This window comes from Chrysochloris asiatica, unplaced genomic scaffold (genome assembly GCF_000296735.1).
Source record: "Chrysochloris asiatica unplaced genomic scaffold, ChrAsi1.0 scaffold00316, whole genome shotgun sequence".
Taxonomy (NCBI): Eukaryota; Metazoa; Chordata; class Mammalia; order Afrosoricida; family Chrysochloridae; genus Chrysochloris; species Chrysochloris asiatica.
Genome location: NW_006408834.1, coordinates 2,492,707 through 2,517,418, shown reverse-complemented (window position 1 = coordinate 2,517,418; position 24,712 = coordinate 2,492,707). Strand labels below are relative to the sequence as shown.

Here is a 24,712-nt window from a genome sequence, read left to right as displayed (position 1 = left end):
TGGCAGAGATGAGTGAGTGCCTCCTGTGCTGCCTCACTTTCCCAAAAGATTTCAATTTTTATCTTTATCTTCTCTAAAAACAGAAATGGTATAAGGGTAGTAAACTCAACTCTGTGGATGATGATCCTAGGAGAATACTGTATTAGTTTATGTAATGTTGTTGTTGTGAAGTGCTGTTGACTTGGTTCCAACTCACAGAGACCCTGAAGAGTGGCTGGTGGGCTTGAACCACCAACCTTGTGGTTAGTTGTCCCATGCTTATTGTACAGCGCCACACCAGGAGTCCAGTTTATGTAATTGCTTTTAAGTGCCATTGACTCAGTTCTGACTCATAGCAACCCTATATAGGGTTTCCAGGGAGCGGATGGTGACCTTGCGGTCCAGTGCTTTATCCCACAGTTGTTTTCAAATTGATTTTGATGAATGGCAACCCCACGTGAGTCAGAATACAACTGTGCTCCAGAAGGGTTTCAGTGACTAACTTTTCAATACTACGTCATTAGGACTTTCTTCTGAGGATCCTCTGGTGGATTCCAACCGCCATCCTTTCGGTTAGTGAGTACATTAGCCATTTGCACCAGCCTCGAAACTCCCAGTTCACATAGTAACTCCCTTTTAATAAATATTTTACTGCTAAAGTACAAGGTTTGGATTTTGTTGAGGGAGAAAAGGTGAAGAGTTTAATTGGAAAAAGTTCTTCTGATACATTTTGTCTTCCTTCTGTGCCCACAGAGTCTCACCAAACAATGCCTTGTTCCTGATGATGAACAACAACGTAGATAGTAGAAACAGATAATGTTGAAGGGGTTGGGGGTGGGGGGAAGATGTACTTCTTCACCATTTAGAAAAGTTCACACATAAGAAAAGTTGTTCACTACGGAGAAAAACGTGAGCAAATATGACATTTCTTTCTGAGGCCTTTTGTTAGAAGATAGCAAGGGATTGAGTCTGGAAATGTGGTAAACATAATGAAAGAGTGGCCATGGATTTCAAGGAAAGAGTAGAGTATCTGAGAACTAGACTTTAGGTTCGACGTCATTTTGGGTCAGCTGACAGGGTGTAAAACTGATTGCAAAGAACAGGAAGGTAAGGCAAAATCAGGGCTTTGGCCTTGATATGCCTTAAGCCCTGGGAGAGGGAACACCCAAGGTCAATAAGAACTGGGTGTACATTTCTGGGAAGCCCAAGCATCAAACCATGACTTAACAGCACAGGCACAGCATGAAATGGAAATATACAGGTGCTGTTTCAACTGGCATGTAAAAATGAGCTTCTCTACTTAACCCTGAGAGAAGTGAGACTATATATATATATATATAAAGAAACACAATTAAAACAACAAAAATCACAGGTTGAGCTAGGACTCATGTCAAGTCCTTGAAAAGATATGAGCAATGTATTTATGCTGGTTGGAATACAGGCCTTGAGTACCCACCTTGACAATACTTGTACCCATGGTGGCAGCTGAGGCACCATTACAATTAAGACCAGATCTGAGGTATCTGACATCTCATCCTCTTAGGTCAGGATCTTGAGCTTAAGAATAAGTTCCTTCCTGGTGGGTCACTAAGCTATTAGTCAACCTCAGCTCACTGTTGTGGGTATCATTGCCCCCTCCCTCATTCTGCTTGAGGATTTTGTTGTTGGTTATTGCCATTGAGTTGGCTCTGACTCATGGTGACCTTATGTATAACAGAACGAAAATTGTCTAGTTGTGTGCCATCTTCACAATTGTTACTTGCTTGAGCCCATTGTTGCAGCCATGGTTTCAGTTCAACTCACTAAGGGTCCCTCTTGGCATTGCTCACCCTCCTCTTACCAACCATAATATCCTATCCTAGAAACTGGTCTTTCCAAAGTAAATGAGTCAAGCTTTACCTTGTGTCTAAGAAACACTTTGGTTGTAATTCTTATAAGATTGATTTGTGTTCATTCTCCAGACTATCCATGGTATATTCAGTATTCTTTGCCAGCACTACATTGAAAATGTGGATTTTACTGAGGAACAAAATAAACCCATACTATTTCTTCCTGGCCTAGAGCTAAGAGCTTTCTAAGGAATCAGTAATTATTAGATGTAAGGTTTAATATGTCTTAAGTCAGCTGCTTGAATGCTTTTCTTTTCCTGTCTCCTTTTCAGTTGCCACATACCAAAAACCTAATTTGATTTTTGTTCTAGTTTTGAGGATGAAGGTGTGATCATTTGGCTCTGAACAGGAACAGATGAAGGTGAAAGGTTAGCAGTTTTCGTGGATTTGATAAATGGCAGGAATTTGATGGCAAATTAAATGTCAGGAAAACTTGTCAAATGATTCTGAAAATCAATATTTACTGGGAAGTTGTTTGAGCCTTTAATTATCACATGTACTCCCAAGGGAAATAATTCTAGTAGTCTGTTCAGACATTAGGATAGCAATACATTAAAAAATCAATGTGAGGATGATTTTTAATAAAGTCACTTGTTATTTTAGTATTGCTCAGAAAAGTATTCATTGACTACAGGGTGTTGTATCCCAAAGAAAGGACCACAGTTCTATCAGAATCACGTGGGAGACAGCAAACATCCAGGCCCCACCCCCCATCTCCTGAATAAGAATTTCTGAGGATGGTCTTGAAAATCTGCATTTTATCAAAGGGTTCAGGAACCTGTGGATTGGTCATATTAACATTTGAGAAGTACTGATCTTTTTCCTTGGCTAGGTAGTTGTCTCCAGGTCTCTAACAGAAAATGAAGCAATGCCTAGTGGCTGCATAATATGTCACAGGGGCATATGCAGATCCACCCAAGTGTGTCTTGCATTGAAATAGAAAACCAGTTATAAGTTGGGATTGGATTATTTAATATCTCCTTGATTCTCCTCTATGCAGAGGGGGTTCTGGGTTTACAAAACTGGACCAGCAGGGCAGTTATAGGGAAACTCAGGGTGTGGGTGACAGTAAGCAGAGACAGTAAGCATACTTCCTGGGGACTCTCACTCCATCACCTTTACCACCTTTGCCTTACCTCTCTCTGCCCACTGTCTTTTTTAGATGCTGATGAGTTGGCTTCGGCTCATGTGTGTCGGAGTATAGCTTCCTCCATAGGATTTTCAGTGGCAGATCTTTTGAAAGTAGATCATCAGTCTTCAGAGGCATCTCTGGCTGGACTCATGAACTAACTTCTCAGGGATGCTACCTCTGGGGTGCTGTGGGATAAAACACTGGACTGCAAGGTCACTTTGCAACACAAGGTCGGCAGTTCAAACCGACCAGCCGCTCCTTGGAAACCCTATACATGGTCACTATGAGTTGAAACCAACTCAACAGCACTTAATAACAACAACAACCTGCCCTTTACAGTGTGGCATTCCCCAGCACTATTCTTCACAAGGAGCCTTTGCCGTGTTCCCAAGAGCATTAACTAAAATGATGCTCATGCCTCCCAGATCTGTACTTCTGCCCTCTTGTACATCAGGCCCACATCTCTGCCTGCCTTTTGGACAGACCAAGGAGCCCTGGTGGCACTGTAGGATAAACACTGAACTGCTAACTTCAATTCAAGGTCAGCGGTTCAAATACACCAGCCGCTCCATGGGAGAAAGATGAGGCTTTCAACTTTTGTAAAGATTTGTTGTTGTTGTTAAGTGCCATCGAGTCAGTTCTGACCCATAGCGACCCTGAACAGGGTTTCCAAGGCTGTAAATCTTTACGGGAGCAGAAAGCCTCATCTTTCTCCTGCAGAGCAGCTGGTAGTTCCAAACTGCTGACCTTGCAGTTCGCAGTCCTATTCGTAACCACTATGCTACCTACTCAGGGTCACATAAACTAGGATCAACTTGATAGCAATGTGAATGGGTATTGGACAGAGTAGCCTGGATATCCCACAAATACTTCAAACAGAATGCACCCCAAACCAACTTGCATCTGTCTTCATTCCTGCCTTTAAAAATGGCCTGTTAGTTAAGAGTCTGGGCTCTGGAGATGATCACCCAGGTTTGCATTTTAGCTGCACGGCTGTTATTTAACTGCTCTGTGCCACACTTTTCTCCTCCTACTAAAAAGGAATAGTTCCTTCCTGATAGGGTTAACGTGGGAGTTCAATGCGAAAACATAAGAATTAAGGCCTGTGCTTGACCCATGCAAGCTAGTCAATATATCTTGGTCATTTTTATAATTCGTTCCTTTATCAAATATTAATTAAAAAAATATTAATTGAGCTCCTCTGTGTGTCAACTACTACTACTAACTGAACTTTCCCAAATTAGAAGTGTCCAAACTACTAGATGTTTCCATTAAACTATATGCCCTTCAGTTTAGGGGAAGCATCCCATTCATATTTTCATCTCAGTGCCCAGCTTATGAAAGCAGTACAAAATTGCCTGAATTAAACTCTAGAAAACTGTTCAAATCTTCAAATCTTCCATAAATGGAGTTCCTGAAGCAGTGTGCTTGAGTCCACCCAGAGGTGCTTCAATAGAAAGGTGTGGAGACCTACTTCTGAAAAATCAGTCGCTGTAAACTCTGAGCACAATTTTACTTTGACACATATGGGGTTACCTTAAGTCAGAATCAACTTGATGGCAAATACCGTAAGAGTGACAAATTCTATCAGTCTCCACAACTCTGAGGTCAGAAGAACTAGATGGTGCCCACAACCAAGTGCTCTGAAAGGGATCACATTATAGGATTTCAGCTAACGTGGGAGAAAATGTGGAATAAAACTCACATTTATTAAAAAACAAGACAGGGTTTACTAATCAGAAAGAGACTGGAGGAACCCGAGACTATGACTCTCAACCACCCTTCAGGTCTAGAAAAGAATTCACCCTCGTGGCCCAATTTTCAGCCAAGCAGTACATAGGTATATAGAGGAAAAAACACTAGTAAGATATGCCCACCATGAAATGGCCAATTGTTAAAAATCAAAAGGGCAACATTAACCTAAGTACAAAGTTGCGAAGGGATGGGAAGATGGCTGGAATGGAACTAGAAACCACAGGGAAGGAGTAGGATAATGTTGCATGGAGAGGATTGCAATCCTTGATTTGTTGTTTGTAAAACTGATGATCTTCTCTGTAAACCTTCAATGAATTCACAATAAAAAGTTTGAAAAAGAGTGACAAGTTCTGTCCTCAAGCTCATGGGTAGAATGTTTTCTTCTTGGCTGCTGGGCTCATTACATCTTAAACGCAGAAGTGACTCTTGTGCATGGTGAGTCGGAATATTTTTTTTTACCTGAAGCAAATTTGATTTAGGAAACAGGACACTCATATACTCCACCATGACTTAGCCCTAGGAAGCCAATTCATAGACTTGCAACACTACCATCAAGGTTAAATGAGTGAATACAGAGGAGAGAACTTTGTACATGGTGAAGAACTAGACAGATGTTGATCTCTGCTTTTAAGGAGGCCAGAGATCAATACATCACCCTTCACTGTACTTCTTCTAAGATAGATTAATTTGCTTTTCTGGATTTGTCAGTATTCTTCACCAACACCATAATTCAAATGCATCAATTCTTCTCCAGTCATCTGTACACATGCTTATGAGGCGATTGAGAATGTCATGACTTGGCATCACATATACTACTTAAGGGGCATGGGGCCATATCTGACCTCCTCTGGCTTCACAAGGAGGATGGAGAATGAAACTCAAGATCAGCCCCAGGTCGATTTGAATGAAGCTGCAGTCAGATATGCCTCCATCCTCTAGTCTTCTGTATCCTGTTCTGACACCAAGCATCCCTCCCACAGCACTCTCTGCCTCTCTGTTGACTTTGATAATTTTGTGTGCAATGACCATACAGAACTCACAGACGATACTCATGACTAGGAGGTTTATTAGGGAAATGAACAGGATACAATTCAGGATCTGAAACAACTCAGGATATAGTCGTTTTCTGGACTGGAGCCCGTCTTCTCAGCCATGTGGCCCCTTGGTTTTCGCCTCAGTCTGTGGGCCTGGAAACCCACTGCTTTACCTTTTCTGCTATGAATATTTTTCCACAAAAAGATCTCGTGGCTCTTCTTTCTTAATGGTCTTGGGATCCTCTGCCATTCTGAAATGGCTCTTTTTAAACCTACTAGGATGGCAAAACTAACTAATTATTGTATTATAGTTCTGTATACCCGCTGGTAGCGTAATGGTTACAGATTGGGCTGCTAGTCTCAAGGTCAGTAGTTTGAAACTACCAGTGGTTCCGTGGGAGAAAGATGAGGCATTCTGCTCTGTTAGGAGCTCTGATAATGTAATTGTTAAAAATTGGGCTGCTAATCTCAAGGTCAGCAGTTTGAAATTACCACCGGTTCCACAGGAAAAAGATGAGGTTTTCTGCTCCTGTAAAGATTTACAGCCTCGGAAACCCTGTACAGAGTCGCTATGGGTCGGAATCGACTCAACAACAACAATAGACCCTAATTGTATATTCCTGACGTGGTGCTTTAGGATAGTGCACTGGACTGCAAGGTCAATTTGAACTGAACGGTGCGCTGTTCAAACCCACCAGCAGCTCCTTGGAAATCATATACAGGGTGGCTCAGAGTTGGAACTGACTTGACGGCACACAACAACAACAACCCAGTTATTTGGTGGAAGTTACAGTGACTATGGTAGAAAAGCCATAATTCACTGTACTACACACACCTTAGTCCTCAAAGTATTTTGCTTGTTAACACTTTAAAGAGGTCTTTTACATCAGATTTGCCCAATACCCTATGTCCTTTGATATTTTCTGCATTTACCATGATAGTACTTACTGGTCCAGCTGTGAGAATTTTTGTTTTCCTTGTGTTGAAGTGTAATCCATACCAAAGACTAGTCTTTCATTCATCTTCATCAGTAAGTGCCTCAAGTCCTCCTCGCTTTCACCAAGCAAGTTTGTGTCATCTGCATACTACAGGTTGCTAATGAGCCTTCCTCCAATTCTTCTTCCTATAGTCCAGTTTTGTGCATTAGATGCTCAGCAGAGATTGCATATGTATGGAAACGATACATCCCTGACCCACATCTTTCTGATTTGAAGCCACGCAATATCCCTGTGTTCTGCTGGAATGACTGCCTCTTGGTCTATGTATAAATTAGTTCCACATGAGTACAATTAAGCCTTCAGAAATTCACATGCTTTACAGTCTTTTCCATAATTTGTTATAATCCACGTGGTTGAATGCCCTCCACTAAGTGTCTTTTTTTTTAAATCGGTAGCATTTGTAGGCAAAAGAAACCACTTCACATTTCCTTATCTACCTCACTGGTGCCAGCATCTGGTATTGCTGCAGCTTCTCCTCGGGTGCCCTCCCTGTGGGAGCCACACTTGCATCAGCACCGTCTATGGTATTTATTTCTACTCCTTCCAACAAGAACACAGAATAGATGAAAGGAAAAAAAAAAAAAAAAACCAGCATACACACTTCTGTTTAAACTTTGACATCCTGGGTTTGCATCCCTTTACTTGAAGCCTTTAAAAAGTCTCAAAATCTCACAGTGACCCTATGAAACAGAGGAGAACTGCTCCATGGGATTTCTGAGGATGTAAATCTTTACTGAAGCAGACTGCCTCATTTTGCTCCCTTGGAGACAGTGGTGGGTTCAGATCATCAACCTTTTGGTTAGAACTCCAACACTTAACCTGCTGTACCACCAGGCCCCCTTTTAAAAGGGGAGAGAGCAAAAGGATAAAGACAAGGGAAGAATATGGTGGTAGTGGAATCAATTCCAACTCATTTAACGGCACAGTTTGTAACCCACTACTAGAGTTCTTTAAGTATAAGATTGCTGTCGTGTCAAGTGCCGACCCATAGCGACCCTGTATAGGGTTTCCAAGGAGCAGCTGGGGAGCTTGAACCACAGACCTTGCAGTTCAAATTGACTTTGCTCACAGGATGCCAAGAATATGGTATGAGAATAAAATACTAAAGGATGTATTAACAAAGATGTGTTACCTCACATCCTATTCTCCCAGAGGTTCTGCTCCCAACAGAAGTGGAGCTGTGAAATGCAAAATGAGGCTCGCTCAACCCCAGGAGCCAGGCCTGCCTGCCTGTAACCTGAAGGTTCAGCTTATACCAGTGAACATGCTTAGAAGAAGGAGACACCTAGGAAGTCTGGGGATTTGGGTTGTTTACTTAGCTGGGCATCTAAAGGCCAAGAACTATATATAAACCAAAGACAGCAGAGAATCCAAAGGAGGGATAGGGTGGACAGACCAGTGAATGTGTGAAAAACGAAACCAAATAAACCCTACAACCACAAAATGTAGTCAACTGCAACAAGGTCCAGGAAATATGGAGAAAAGTAGGTGTAGATGCCTATAATATCTAGATCTTTGTAACACTAAAGACATCCAAAGTAAAATCAAAGAAAAAAAAAGGTGTCTATCTCCCAGGCATGATCAATTATTTAAAAAAATTTTTTTAAATTATTTATAAAATCTCTTGCACTTGTTTACAATTGTGGGTTTTTTTTGTTTTTTTGTTTTTTTTTTTAATTCTCTTAAAAGAAAAAAAAAAACACCTTCAATATTTCTAGAATGTTGTAGGAACATATACATTAGAGATGAAACAAAAATGTATTTCCATCAGAAAATAAATGCCACTTCCAAGAACATCAGAGGCAGGGTGGGAGAAAACTTGGCTCTGATGATTGAGCAGAAGCAAAGAGAGAATTGACCCCGGGGGTGCTTGTGGGAGGCCAGTGTGCCAGGCTGAGAGGCCGAGTTCCAGTCCTGCCTAATCACTCGGCAGCATTGGCTGACCAGTGCTGTGTGTTTAGCACTGACAAAGGGGGGAGTCTTGGCATCACAACTTGAAAACCTTCCTTTGCACAGAAGTAGTTCAAAGAATTGTGTCACAGCCCTGTCCCCAGCTTTGCATGGCCTACTGGAATGCACCATAGCTTCCTGTTCTGTACTACCCTATTGTTTGTGAGGATGTTGTGAGGATTAAATAAAGGAAGTACCTAAAGGACAAAATGATTTGAAAACTCCAAAGATTTCCACGTGTGTAAGGATTCATTGTGATGTTCTTTTTATGGTGGTCAAAGAATTGTTGTTGTTGTTGTTAAGTGCCATTGAGTTGGTTCCGATTCTATTAAATAGAGTTTCTGAGGAGTGGCTGGTGAGTTTGAACTGCCAACCATGTGTTTCAAAGCAATCTTGCAATCCACTGCTTTATCCCACAGTGCCAATTATAAATTCCAAGTATTATTTTTGATCTAGTTAGGAGTTCACTTGACTAACAACAGCAGCAAAAATGTACCTAGCCCATGGTGGTGGCGGTGTGCTGTGGAGTCAGTTCCAACTCATAGTGACCCTGTGTGTGGATGGGGTTTCCAAGCCTGTTAGATCTTTATGGGAGCAGAAAGCTTCATCTTTATCCTGTGTAACAGCTGGTAGTTTTGATCTGCTGACCTTGATCTTAAAATCTGCATGCTTGATTATTTTATGCTCTTACCATCTTTTTTTGGTTTTTTTCTCCAAACTTTTATTTTAAAAACTAAATGGTAAAACACGTGTAAAAGGTAAGAGGAATGTCAAATTTCATTTGGGGTTGGGGGCGGGTAATGAAGTAGGGAATAAACCAGTGTTGATAAAATTTCTGAGGCTAACTGGAAACTAGAAAATCCATGACGATCTAATTCATTACTTCTGTGCATCCACTTTCTTCTTTGGCTTGCCAACTGTATTCTCCAGGCTTGCCCTTTGATGGTTCCAGATTCTTTTGGGGTCCTAACTCATCACTTTCATCTTCTTGTTCAGTCTCCTCCTCTTCTTCAGTTTCTAGGTTCTCTTCATCAGAGGTGTTGTATTCAGCTGCTTCTTTGGTGTAGAGTAATGCAGACTTTGGGAACTGATGTTTGCAGAAAAAATATCTCACTTTATAATTAGTACCAACATTAGGTACTCTTCCATTAGGAAAATCATCGTCTGGGCTTTCTTCCTCGTCCTCATTGTCATATTCGTTGTCGTAGTAGTCTTCCTGATTGTAGTCGTCCTTGTAGAGATCAGCATTGGCATCCTCGTCATCCTCGTTGTCCTCATTTGCATAATAGTCTTCCTCATCATCAGTGCCCTCTTCCATATCCTGGACCACATCCTGATCGTCTTCATGCTCATGCTCGTTCTCGTACTTATCATCTTTGTATTCATACTCCTCCTTGTCCTCTAGTGGATAAACCTTCTGAGCATGCTCATCCTCCTCCGAAAGGGCTCCAGCCACCGCCTGGAAAGCCCTAGGGCAGCCAGCCTCCGCGGCCAACTTCACCCCGTCTGCAGGCACCACCAGCCTCCTGCCGAGCCTAGGGCCGTGGCCTTCCCCACCTGGGGGTGGGGGGCAGATCTCGCTCCGCTCCGGCAGACATAGCAGGAGATGGTGATCAAGCTGCAGCGAAGGTGGAGATGATGTCAGCCGCTGAGGTGGCTGTGGTCACGGGAGGCCTTTGGCAGTAGGGCCTGTCCGTTGTTGGTAACAGCAGTTGACAAATCAACCAAAGAGGGTACAACAGCCTGTGACAGTGCCTTTAGGGGCCCCGCACAAAAGAAGAGCAGACATTTAGGTGAGGAAGCATCCCAGAACCATTGCGCCTAAAATGGCGGTGGACTCGGGAGGGGGTTCTTACCATCTTTTAAACCTTGTTCTTTGTTGCCTCTGAAACACCCAGTCTAGAAAAGGGTTTCTTTTTAAGCCTTAGGCTAAGATCTGCAAGGGCAGATGTGAGAAGATGAACAAGTCGATTTTGATGTCTTTGGGCCTCTGGGAAATCAAGGAGGCTCCACACCTTCCCTCCGTGCTCAGGAGTTTTTGTCCCCTGAGAAAGAATTTCTGTGATTTCCTGGTAACGGTTTGCTTTCCGTTTTCTGTGCTGACGCTCTTGGTCTTTGGGGAACCGTTGATCAGAAAATACCAAGTCTCCCAACACCTTTGTTTTTAAAGAGAGCCTCAGCGGTGAGGGTGAGGGCTGTTAGCCATCTAGCTCTGCCTTGTGATCATGTTCTCCCTCAGGTCTGAGGTGATTTCATGTTCCAAGAAATGGCGGTCCTCAGCCCTTCTCCTGGATTTCTCCTCTGAGCATGGGAGCCTAGCTGTGGGGCATCTGGGAAGAGAGATGCTAATTGTGGCTTCTCAGAAGCACTGTTACCTGGTTACCTGCATCCACTCCACCCCATTTTTTCATTTCTTGCTTTAGAAATGTTGATGTGAGATAGGAGAGCAGGGACAACCTCAAAGTCTTCTGAGAATAGGTCTTTGGACTGCTTGTGAGGTTTCCTAACTGACTGGTAACTTCTCTCCCTCTGAGAAGGGAGGTTAGAGACATCTTCCTCCAACTGAGGCCTGGGGCCTGCTCTGTGCCCAGTGTTAACTGCCAGGGATATAGAGAACTCCTGATGGTTCACTTTCTGTTCTCCAGAAGGAAAGAAAATTCATTAGAAAGTTTTGCTGACTCAGGCTTTTTACAGCTCCTCCTTCCTCCAGCTCCCTTTCACTCCAAATAGACCACACTTTTGCTTTGCATTTGTGATAATTCCTGTGGAAATGAGGCCTGGGGGTTATTTCAAATAGTTGTTAGGAAGCCTTAGTAACACTGTGGTTAAGCACTCAATTGCTAACCAGAAAGTCAGTTGTTCAAACCCACCAGCTGCTCCGCAGGAGAAAGATGTGGCAGTCTGATCCCAGAAAAACTTGGAAACCCTATAGAGCAGTTCTGCTTTGTCCTACAGGGTTGCTATGAGTCCAAGTTGGTGGGTTTGGTTTGGGGGAGAGACCTGTTGGTAATTAATTTTTTTAATTTCTGCACTGAGCACCTTTTTATTATTTGCTTTCATCCATTTAGTTGCATTTTGCCTTGGTGTGTGTGTGTGTGTGTTGCACATGGGGTTAGAGGGGAGAGGTTCCCTCTCCAAGAATCTACTTTGGTGAAGAGACAGAAAATAAAGAACATCCATTTTTCTCATTCTCTTTTTCCTTCCTTCTTCCTAGCCTCATATCCTTTCCTTAATGAAAATGGACTTTTAAAATAAGACATTTTGTATTTATGACACTATTAATTTACCAAACCTTACTTTGGAGTCCTAATGTGTGGTATTGTGAGATAAAGCACTGGACCACAAGGTCAGTTTTTTTTTTTTTTTTAATTTCTATTGTGAATTGAGTGAAAGTTTACAGGGCAGATCATCCACAAGGTCAGTTTGAACCACAAGGTTGGCAGTTCAAACTCACCAGCCTCTCCTTGAAAACCCTATTGTACAGAGTCGTTATGAGTTGGACCTGACTTGATGGTACTTACCACCACCAACAACAAACCTTACTTTGAGCTAAATAGCCCCAGCCCTACTTTATCCTAACCTTTTCTAACTCTAGAATGGACCTTAACCCTCTATAAGCTATCTTTTGCCTCACATTAGAAATGTTTTTAATGTTGAATCACAATATCAAAAAAAGACCCCACTGTGGTTTTCTCCTGGATGCAGGGCTGGAGAAGCAGTTTGTAAATGAAGGCAGCAGACCATCGGGCATGGAGCTATCTACCACATACAGTCAGAGACAAGAGACCGATGCGGAGGAAGGCTCTCCCCTTGCCCTGACTCTTGGTCCTGGTTACAGTCCATCTGTATCCGTGATTGTAATTGTTGCTGTTGTTAAGTGTAATCAATTTGGTTCTGAGTCATAGTGATCCTGTATAGGGTTTCTGAGGCTTTAAATCTTCACAGGAACAGAAAGCGTCATCTTTCTCCCTTGAGCACTGGTGAGTTTGAATTGCAGACTGTATGGTTCACCGTCGAGTACGTATCGTTTGGAGATATAGTGCTCTTGTATCCATGATTGTTGTTGTTGTTGTTAAGTGCCATCGAGTTGATTCTGACTCATAGCGACCCCGTATAGGGTATCCAAGGAGCAGCTGCTGGGTTTGAACTGCCAACCTTCTGATTTATAGTCCAGTGCTGATCCTACAGCACCACATCAGCCTTCATGATCAGGACTTTCCTTATCTTCTTCCTTTCACACTGAATAGAAATTGAAGACTGTCTTATTGCTCCAGATTATGCTTGAAGTATTATATTTTCCAGAAAAAGTCATTGTAGAAATAACGTTCTGGATTATAATCATTATTGGATATGAAAATTAAACCTTAATCTTCAACATGTATAGAGCTAGTGTCCTCTTGAAGACATTTAGGATATTTTAGCAAAGCTAACTTTTCCTCTATGGTTCTCCCCCATCTCCTAGTGCTTCTAAAATTTGGGGTCTTCATTGTCTCCTTTGTACTAGGCTGCTTCATTTGCAGCTGCCTGCCTGGCCTGAGACTGTTAGAGGAGTTGCTCTGGTCCCTGCTGAGAAGTTACAGTCTCCTAGCCTCTGTGTTCTAGAGCTCATGTGTGTGAAAGCAGAGAAGGGTCTGACCTTTGTGGGTGTTTGGTTGTGGCTGTGCCTCAGCTATGGTGATGGTGGTGTTGTTAAGTGCCATTGAGTCGGTTCCGACTCATAGCGACCGAGTCTAGGGTTTCCGCAGTTGTGTGTGTCTCTGAATTTAATCATGTTCAGTCTCATCTAAACCAGGAAGAGAAGGCATATGGATATATATTTAGATGAATCTTTAACTCTATGGAGAAAACTATCTAACTGGTTAAATCAGCTGTGACTCGTGGCAACCCCATGTGTGTCAGAGTAAAACTATGCTCTGGAAGATTTTCAGTGGCTGATTTTTCAGAAGTATATCACCATGCCTTTCTTCAGAGGTACCTCCAACTCAAACCTCTAACCTTTCTGTTAGCAGCTGAGCACATTAACTGTTTGTACTATCCAGAAACTCTGAACTGTAGAAAGGAGACCCCCATAAATATCCTAGAAATTACAAGCATGGAAGGTAGTATTTTACTTTTAAGGGATTTCACAATTACCTGGATATAGCTAAACATAAAAGCAGCCCAACTTGAAAAGACAGGTTGATTCAATTAATTTCTAAGATATTGAGAAAGAAAGAACATCCCAGCAGTAACTGAGAAATATATGCTTCTCTGGGCCTCTCTTTCTGAGTTGGAATCAGCTCAGCAACATTGAGTTTAGGGAAGAGTACAGACAGAAGCTTGTAGTCTGCAAGGATCCTACTGCTCTAAGATGCTCCCAGATCATCCTCTTGGATTCTGAGGTGGAGCTGACCCCTTTTATGTCACACATATACACACACTCCAGCTCATCGCGACCCCAGTCATTTCAGAGTTGGATTGTTACCCCTAGAATTTTCAATGACTATGATCTTTAGGAAGTAGCTCGCCAGACCCTTCGAAGGTGTCTCCAGTTGGATTTGAACTGCTCGACTTTTGGCTAACAGCTGAGAGGGTAACCATTTCCACCACCCAAACAACAGTTGTTTTTCCTTAGCTCGAACCATTACAATTACTCTAAGTTGTGTGGGAGAAAGCCACTGTATTTCCATTCTCCTCATAGACATGCAAAAACTGGACAATAAATAAGGAAAACTGGAAAAGAATTTTGATGCATTTGAATTATGGTGTTGGTTTGAAGAAGATTAAATTACACCATGAACCTCCATAAAAATGAATAAGTCTATTTTGGAAGAAGTACAGCGAGAATCCTCCTCAGAAGCAGGGATGTTGAGACTTGGGCTCATGAACGCTGGGCATGCTATCAGAAGGGACAAGACCCTGGAGAAGGATGTCGTGCTTGATAAAGCAGAGGGTGAGCAAAAAAGAGGAAAACCCTCAAGGAGATAGATTGGCACAGGGTTACAACAGTGGGCTGAGGCATAGCAATGATTGTGAGGATGGCCCGAGACTAGACAGTGTTTCGTCCTGTTATACATCCACTATGAGGTGGAACGACTTGACGGCACCTAACGTAGGGAAAACCCTCAAAGACTTTTTATTAGCAAACCAATCAGTACCATAGCATTCCATTGCAGACTCCCACTTTGGCTTCCTTCAGATAATGCTGAGGAAAATTTACTATTCACAGGGGCTATGCTTAATGGTTTCCTTGTGAGGTGCAGAATGAAGAACAGAAAATACTGCAGATTGTATAATCGTGGGGAGAGAAACATGTCGTCTTTCTTTCCTGGGAACTTCTTTTCTGAAGCAGCTGAATGAAACCTTTACAGCCGAGGGTGGTGGCCCCCCTCTCCTTCAGAATGCCTGGCCCGCTGCCCAGTGTGAAACATTCCCCAAATATGCAACTTTGTCAGCATCCCACAGCCTGAGCCCAGCCGCCTGCAGCCTGGAGAGCTGCCGTTCCATGGGGCAGCCAGGGGTGGGGGTGGGTCTGCCAGATGCTGGGACGCCCAGCTCTGGTTCTGTCGCCTGTGGAAGACTCTGGCCAGCAGTCGGGCTGTGACAAGAACTGAGGTTTCTCTCTCCCTCATTCAAGTCAAATCCTTTTGTTGAAGGAGACACTATGACATCTTGGTGCCATATTCCTCTCGGTATTACCAAAGATGGATAAAAAGAAAATCGTTAGTTGAAGTCCTGGGTGAACAGGTTTGAAAACTGACTTGGGAGGTGTTGAGGTAAACGGCAGCCCTCAGATGGCATTTGTTTTGTTTGTGCAAGTGATGAAGCCAAGGAGGAGAGGAACGTCTTGTGGATGGTAAGAAGCCCCACTGCCAGGGAGCACCATAGTCGCAGGCATCCTTGTATGCCCGGGGAAGGGCATGCTGAGTGGGACAGACACTCAGGCTTGTAGGGTTTAGTTAGCACAGTTGGGAGAATCATGTATGATCCCTTATGGAAAAAAAAAAAAAAAAAAAGCTCTCATTTTTCTGTCATCTGTTGGTGAGGGAGTCACTTTTATGAACCTTGCTCGTTTACTTTTATGGGTTTCTTAAAAGGTTATTCACCATTATGCTGCCTGATGTTTTGGGAGCAGGTCAAAAGTATGATCCAGGAAATGACATTTTTTCTCCTTGGTCTTAAATTTTGCCTTAATTTTGTCTCGGCTTAACTTCTTCCATGACATTCTTCAAGCCTTTGATTTCTAGGCGGTCTCTGATGGAAAGACCTACACAGACAACAGTGTGATGTGTTTTGCCAATTTCCTTTTATCGTGTGCCGGTTCAATTTGATTTTCTTTTGTTTGAGCTTTAAAAGTGCTTGGTAGTCAAAAGCAAAAACAACCAAGCTCCAAAACAATGTTCAACAGATTACCAACTCTGGTGTTAATAATAAAAGAATTTTCCTTCCTGTGGCTTATTTTAATTTTATTTTTTCTCCCAAGCTCAATGCTTCACCTTCTCAAACTGTGTACAGTTTTGGAGTTTCTTCATGTTTAGGCATTTGCAATAAAACATCACATACCTTCTCTTAATTTTACCTTTTCTTGTATGGGTGTTCTGACTTTCTTTTGTTTTTTTTGCCAATAGTCATTCTTCTCGTAATGCTTTCTGGCTTGTTGCTCCTTCAAGCATACCTCTGGTTTTACTCCTTTGGACCTAACCCTACATTCCCCTTGGCATGTGATATCTGTATTTTCTCCAATTTTCTAACTCTTAGTCCAGTAACTAGTAGGCAACCTCTGGCAACAAGTAGTAGCAGTTAAGTATGTGGGCTCTAGAGCCAAATGACTTGGTCCAAATCCTGATTTGACTGCTTACTAGTTGTGTGACTTTGGGCTAGTATTTGCTCCCGTATAGTAGACTTCAATTCCTCAACAGTAAAAGGAGAGGATAATAGGACCTATGTCTTAGAGCTGGTCTAGGAATTAAATGAAGCAGGATGTGGTACATGATTGGAACAGTGCCTGATTCATCATTGTTGGTAAGTACCGTGGAGTTGGTTCCGACTAATAGTGACCCTGCACAGGGTTTCCGAGGCTGCAAATCTTTACGGGAGCAGGACGCCTCATCTTTCTCTCACCTGATTCATAATAAGCTACTATTATTATTGGAGTCCTGGTGTAGTGCCGTAGGATAAGCACTCGACCTCATGGTTGGTTTGAACTGTAAGGTCAGTGGCTCAAACTCACCAGCCACTCCTAGAAAACCCTATACATGGTCACTATGAGTCAGAACCAACTCGACAGCTCTTAACATCAGCAGCTATTACTATTATTGTTTAGTTTGGGCTTCTTTGTCTAATGAGGGGTTTGTTTGGTATGTACTAGCTGTTGGGAAGATCAGCAGATGAGGGTGGGCTTGTTTATAGCAATGGTGGTAAGTTCTTTAGTACTGTTTTTGCAATGCCTCTAGAATTGGTGATATATAAAGAATAAAATCTCTTAACCTATGCTATGCACCCTAGATTGCTTTTCGTTATTCACTCTTCGTTCTTTTGGTGTCTGTCCCCTCTGATTCCATCCCATTGCCTCCTGTCCCATCATTTCTTTAATTCCAAACATCAGCCATGTTCTTGTCTACCCTCCTTACCATAAGTTTGAGGAAATATCTTTCTTCATGGCAGAACATCTGTCACTAACTTCTAGCTACACATCTGCCTGAACACTTTCCTCTCATTGCTGAGCTGGGATGGGTGGGTGGACCTTTGTAGAAGACACCTGAATCCATTACACCTGGTGAGGGCTCAGCCACATCATATCCAGAGCCCAGCAGAATTCTGGAGGCCTGGCGTGATGCTGCAGATTAATGCGCTGGACTGCAATGTCAGTGGTTCAAACTCACCAGCTGCTCCTTGGAAACCCTATACAGGGTCACTATGAGTTGGAACCGACTCGACAGCACTTAACAACAACCGCATTTCTAACCCTCTCATCCTGTACAATACATTGTTGTTCTCTATCCCCCTTGCTTGTCTTTAGGGGGCAATTTCGCCACCCTGTCCAGCAGGAGAGTTGGTCACCACTTTACGTTTCTGCCATTCTTCCACTTTTCTAGGAGCAAGTGAATGAATTGGTGAATACCCCAGCAGACTGTAAACCTGCCTCAGACAGCCATTCCCATTGCTGGGCTAATTGTAATTGGGGTTTCTGGGTGTCATTCAGTTCACAATAAAGCTCCTAATTAATCTCAGCACAGTTCTCAGCCAAAGAAAGGCTGATATGGAGAAACATTCCTAATTACCATGAGAAAGGAAATGTCAAGAGCCCCTTGTGAGTGTTCCTGGCATCCACCCCTTGTCTCAGAAGAAAACTGCCATCAACCTCCAGAGGCAGCCTGTGATCAAGCATGAAAACGTGGGGTGTGAGAGCTTGAGGAGCCCCTGACCACACAGACCCACCTCTGGAGGAACCTGCTGGGGTCTGCACGCTCCTGCTTAGGAACACCAGTTGTGTTTTCCAGGATAATGTGGAGAATCCCTGTGCGGGTTTGTCACCTCAGAGGCAGAAACTCTTCTTCTGCCCCATCTTATCCAGAAAAGCTAAAGGTTTCCTCCTTTGTTTGTGCTGTTTTGCCCACAGGACAGAAAATCCTTCATCATAGAAGTGACGTTTTAGAAACAGTGGTCCTGATCAACCCTTCAGATGAAGCAGTCAGCACTGAGGTAAGCTATTGGGTTCTGCAGAGTCTTGGAAGGGACTCACAATGTAGGACAGGACAGAACTGATTGGAAGGGTGGGGCAAGTAGGGACCAGGGGAGAGACACAGAAGAGAGAAGTCCCAGCCCAAGGATGCTTCCTCAGTGGCCATTCTCTGCATCAGCACCCCTCCCAAGTCCAGTTACTCTGTATGTGAAGCAGCTCTCTTCCCTTACATTAAGGGTGAAGTGGAAGATGCTGGCTGGGACAGTAATGTTTTGTTGAGGGAAGGGAGTATAAAATCATGAGTACCATGGGGTACAATAGTGAATAATTGCTACCAGGACTGACTATGAGGGTTGTAAATGTAAAGGTAGACATTATTTAGCAAAAGGAGGGATGTGGTTGACTTTGCAGTCCAGGAGCAGAGTCCATGGGACCATCAAGGGAGAAGAGCAGAGTGCAGGACCCTACCCAGAGAAGCAGTGATGCCAGAGATGGAGGCAGAGATGATGACGTGGAGAGATGGAGCGGCTGGGGACTCTAGACCCAGAGAGGGAGAGGGATTGTGTGCTAATGACCTGGGAGCAGGCTTGCAGGGTATACCCTTTGGTTGGTTGATGATGCATGGAGGAGATTGTAACCATGGCAATGAAATGATATATGGTAGGATAAATGTAAAGCTAACATTCTCCCATGTAAACTATAACATAATTCACAATAAAACTTTTTTTTTTTTTAAATTTTGAGTACAAGGTGCCTTCAAAAAGTTTGTGGAAAAATGGGATGAAAAGATAATGGATTTTTTTTCACAAATTTTTCGAAGTTCTCTTGTGTGTATGGAGAGTGGTGATGTTGTTGGTATATTGGCATCTGGAAGGAATGTGGTAGTGAAAATCGATTCTAAGCCCTTGGAAAATACTGGAACCAAGTTTGGAGAGGAATGCTTTTTCTGATGAAAGGTCCATTCAGAGCTTTCCTGAAAGGCGGGGATGATGTAGTGGTCAAGAGCATGGACCCTCGTGCCCGATGGCTTGGCTTCATAATCCCAAGTCTGCCATTTACTAGCTGAGTGGCCTTCCAGAACTTCCAGTTACTTACTGCCTTTTGGATGCCATTTATACCTCTATGACATGAAGGTCATTAGAGTGCCTGCCTTCAATATTCATAGCTAATATTGTAATTAGAAATGTCAAGTGCTTAGAGCAGAGTATAGCATGTAATAACTGAAATATACGAATCGGGCTGCGAACCTTAAGGTCAGCGGTTTGAAACTACCAGCCGCTCCACAGGAGAAAGATGAGGCTTTCTACTCCCGTAAGGATTTACACCCTTGGAAACCCTGTACAGGGTCGCTATGGGTCGGAACCGACTCGACGGCACTTAACAACAACAACATTGTTAGTTCATGTTATTATTACCGTGGGTGGAATTGTTGCCAGAGAGTAACTGGGTGCTTCAAAGCTACTTTAAGATAAGAAGTTGGGTAAACCCAGGGATCCCTGGTCATCTTCGAGATAGAGTTGCTTCATAAACATTAAGATGCACAACGTCCTCAGGGATCTTCCATTACCCAGTGTCTCCTCTGCCCATGATTGAGCATCTCTTTGACTGTAGCCTGCTTTTTAAAAATAGAGATATAATTCATACCACAAAATCTACTCTTTGAATGTGGGAAAATTCAGTTAATTTTAGTATTGTCACAAAGTTATATGGTTGTCATCATTATATAATTCTAGAACATTTTCATCAACCCTAGAAAATCCTATTTCTCAGTCTCCTTAGCTCCTGGCAACCACAAATCTTTGTCTCTGTAGATTTGCCAATTCTGGATTTTTCATAAGTGGCATCACATATGTGGCCTCTTGTGTCTGCTTTCTCTCACTTAGCATAACATTGTTAAGGTCCACTCATGCAGTAATGTATACCAGTACTTCGTTCCGTTTCATGGCTGCATACTATTCTATTGCACGGACATACCATCTTTTGTTTATATGCTCATCAACTGATGGGCATTTGGGTATGTCCATTTTTTGGCTACCATGATTAGTCCTGTTTCAAATACACTTCTGCCTACTTCAGATCTGCAGGACCTCTTTGACAATTCCATAAGGCTCAAGGTTGAGGAAAATGATAGAATAGCAATGTCTCTGTGTCTAATAGAATCAGGAAGTAATTATAGTTGAAACAACCTGGTAGATTTACTATATGTACATATTTAGGCAGACTGCCTAGGACAGCTGTGAAAATGGAAAAGGAAAAATAAGGAATTCAGTTTTGCCTGTGGAGCAGATGGGGCTGAAACAATCACATACGCACATGTGTTTTTCCATGATTAGACTGTGGGGTGTTTGGGGGAAGGAGTCATGACTTGGTTAAGTTTCTCTCTCTCCATTGGTGTCTACCGTGATGCCTGACACGGAAGAGGTGCTGAGCTGATTAGGGTTCTAAGTGAATATCTTGGTGCTTAGAGCCCTGTTTATACAGAAGGGCAGGCTGGCTTCCTGCCACTTCTTAAAGTTCACAAAAAATTCTTTAGTGCAGACCACTTACAATTCTATTTAAAAGACTCCCATTCAGAAGCAGCCTTTTTTTTTTTTTTTTTTTTTTACGTTGTTTACAATGCTGATCTCATTGTAGACCATATCTGGAGCTATGTGCTCATGTATGGCTTAGAAGGAAAAGGGTCCTGGAGGGGATGGAGGGCTGACTTGGGACCTTACTTGGAAGCCTGTGCTTCCCTAGGCAGTTAGGGACCTGGACAATGCTTAGGGCCTCATGTAAGATACTTCGAAGACTTCCTTTGTCCCACGGACCATATGCTGTTAGCAGACACTTCCAAGCAGCTGTGTGCCAGTTGTGAAGACTGCTTTGAAAAAGAGGAGGGAACTATGGGAAGAAAGTCAATGAATGCTACTATCATGGTTGTAACAGAATGTTGAAAATGGCATTCATGAGCAAGCTAGCAGCGACAGTCATAGACTTTGTGGATGATGGTGCCAGGCAGAACTCTGTTCAACCTCCCTAAGGGAAATAAGAGTGCCAGGGAATGAGTTTTTTGTTTTTTTGGTAATGCACATCAAGTACTTCAGAGACTTGTTCTGAAGGGGGGAGGCAGTGCTGCTTGTGGCTCACCCCCTGCTCCCTATACTTTATTCCAGGTGCGCTTAATGATCACGGACGCAGCCCGACACAAGCTGCTCGTGCTGACGGGACAGTGCTTTGAAAATACTGGCGAGCTCATTCTCCAGTCCGGCTCTTTCTCCTTCCAGAACTTTATAGAGATTTTCACCGATCAAGAGGTAGGTTCCTGTTTGGGAACGTCTCAAGTTTCCTGGTTGTTTTGGTTATTGTTAAAGTGGAATGCTTTTCTTTGAAAGTTCCCCTTCTTTGAAATAAGCAAAAATGTGTGATCCAACGTACTTTAGATCAATAGCCCATCACCAATTATAATTAATTGGCTCATCTATAATTAATTGGAACCATGCTCTATGTGTCCACATGATAGAAGGGTAGGTGGGTGCAGCCTACGTTTTACAGATGACAAACAGTGATGTACAAGAATTTTGAAATGATAGAACCAGAAAGAAAATCTGTTTCCTGTTCTTTATGACTGAATATCCTCCCCCAAACTCTTAGGCTTTTGGTAGGATTTAACTGCCCTGACCTCTTCCAGTACTTATAACCTACTTTTTTGTTTATTTGTTTGTACTTTTATATTTTAATTCTTATTTTACAAAAATAATTTTGCCATGCTTCCACATTTACAGATCACATTGGCCTGTGTATGATATTTCTCAAGTTAATATTTGTTGTTACTAAGTGCCTTCAAGTCAGTTCTGACCCATAGTAACCCTGTATAGGGTTTCCAAGGAGTGGCTAGTGAGCTTGAACTGCTGACATTGCAGTTCAAATGACTTTGCAGTCCAGCACATTAACCCACAGTGCCACACCAGGACTCTATCAGCTGATTTAATATATTTTTATGCTTTATATTCTATCATTATTATTATTTTTAAATGCTTTTATTTTGAATTGAGAGGTAGTTTACATGGGAGAACATCGGCTTTGCACTCAAGCAATCATCTTTTGTTTCGATGCAATAATTACAGTTCCCTCCATGCACCATCAGTTAGTATTTGCATCTATCCCCGCCCCCCCCCCTTTTTTTTATGTACACAAAAACACAAAGGGATATATATAATCATTTAAACAACCAAAGGGCACATTCTGCAAGCCTGCCTTCTGGCTACCAGCACACAGCCTTTCTCTTTCCATGAGTCTAGAGTCCTCGGCTGCAGTATCTATCCATGCCATCACATCTGCCTCCATCACTGGTGTCACTGCTCTTCTGGTTAGGATCCCATATTCCACTCATGCTCTTCTCTCTTGATGGTCCTAGGGTCCTCTGTTCCTAGAATGTAAGGTTAAATACTCCTCTCTTTTTGTTGTAACCTACTTTTTCTGATTTCTCTTTTCACTCTTGGTTCCATTGTTTGACGTTGGGTTGAGAAGGCATTCTAGAAAGGGAGATGTGTAGGAAAATGAAGCATGTCTATGAGGCAAGAGAAAGATGGTTAAAATAGTGGCCTGAAACTGGAACATTAATATTTCCTATGAACACCTATTTTATGTGAAGATGATATATGTGAAGTAATGGAAATGACATGAAGTTAGTAGTATTTGCTAAAGTCAGATAAAAGGTTTTCTTTTTTAACTTTTGTTTGTGAATTGGGTGAAGGTTTACAGGTTTTCATTCACAGTTTGTTTCATCTCATTGATTGCATTCCCCTCAATGTAATATCGCTTACCCCACTTCCTCCCAATCTTTCTTGTCTTATTCCGCTGTCTTTCCTAACCCTTCTGAACTTTGTCCTTGAGTAACCGCTGCCTTTGACTTCGAACGATTGATTATCATAAGGTCTGAGAACCTCACTAATGTTATCGTTTCCCTTATAGATCCATCGATTGTTTGATTGAAAATTGATCCAAATTTTGAGGAGGGTTTAGTTTAGTTCCAAACCTGAAGAATGACCAAGTCAGATAAAAGGTTTTACTTTGGTTATTTCTGTTTGACAATTCATCCTGGCTGGGAAACTTCTATTTCCAGGATAACAGATCTCTTTCATCTTGCTTTTTTGTTTACAGTAGTTACGGAAGTAATTCCAGGCCTTTACCATGACAGGTTGGGGCTTGCTTGGAGTTCATAGCAGACTTCTAAGTGAAGGGGCTGAGGGATGTGCTGACAGGATGAGTTACCACGTCTGTTTTCAAACCACGTCTGTTTAAAATCCAGGCTCTGGGTATTGCAGAGACCCAATAGTGTTTCTGTATTTAACCTCCATTAGCCTGCACTCTGCAGAGAGCTCTTTGTGCAGTTTTTCCAGCACTGACAAGAGCTTCATTTGGTTACCTGGAGGCTTTTGTAAAACCACTTCTTGGAGTATCGTTCTCCACCCACTGTGGGGAAAGAATGAACTGTAAGAAGAGGACCCTTTTATGTAGTGTTTGAAGCTCCCCCTCATGGAATGATGGTATTATCTGTGTCCTGAGGCTGAAAGCACCGCCACCCCAGTCAGTCTATTGCCTCCTTCCTTAGAGGCTTAACGGCTCACTCAAGGCCGTACCATCTTTACCACTCCACAGTACATCGGTTGGCCCTATCTTTCTCCAGAGTTTGAATCTGCCTTCCTGCAAGGCTGCTAGAGTTCAGGCCCTGTGCCTCCTTCATCTTTGTATTCATTGCCCTCAGCAGAGTAAGGCCCCATAGGAGTACCTGGCTGACATAAACAGTTACTGCCCTTGGCTCCTAACTGAATGGTTGGAAATTCAAATCAACCTTGAGGCACCTTAGAAGTATGGGCTGGGGATTTACTTCTGACAAACCAGTCACCGAAAACCATATAGGGCCAGTTCTACTCTGGCACACATGGGGTTGCCATGAGTCAGAACTGAAGAGATAGCAGGTGGTCAACTTTTGTTCAAAAACCCTTTACAGCTCTGATTGGTGACCTTGTTTGTCACCGATAAGGGGAAGTAAGGGGAAAACAGCAATGAAGCTGCGAGCTAAGCCCTACAACATTCAATAGACTCTTGTGAACCCGGGTGGAGACCTGGTTGGCCAGTAGTGTGGCAAGACCTGGGGACTCTTGGGCCCAGAGTCAGTGACATAGTCACAGGACTAGAGTGGAGAGTGAAGCATCCAGCTGATAAGAAGAGAGGACCATGCACAAGAACACCCACACTTGCAGATAATACCCACTTGACCAGGCTTCAATGACTGGATGATCAGAGCTCAACTAGAAGAAGAAAGAAGAGGG

General features: G+C 42.8%; 1 protein-coding gene across 1 annotated transcript in view; it reads left to right on the top strand.

Annotated features, from left to right (window-relative positions):
* The window catches only part of MAP1B (microtubule-associated protein 1B), a 136,933-nt gene that overhangs the window by 88,433 nt on the left and 23,788 nt on the right, over positions 1-24,712 (top strand). The window contains exons 3-4 of the mRNA XM_006875271.1: positions 18,336-18,418; positions 21,554-21,694. Coding sequence (XP_006875333.1) covers positions 18,336-18,418; positions 21,554-21,694 — 224 coding nt within the window. The remainder of the gene's footprint in view (positions 1-18,335; positions 18,419-21,553; positions 21,695-24,712) is intronic.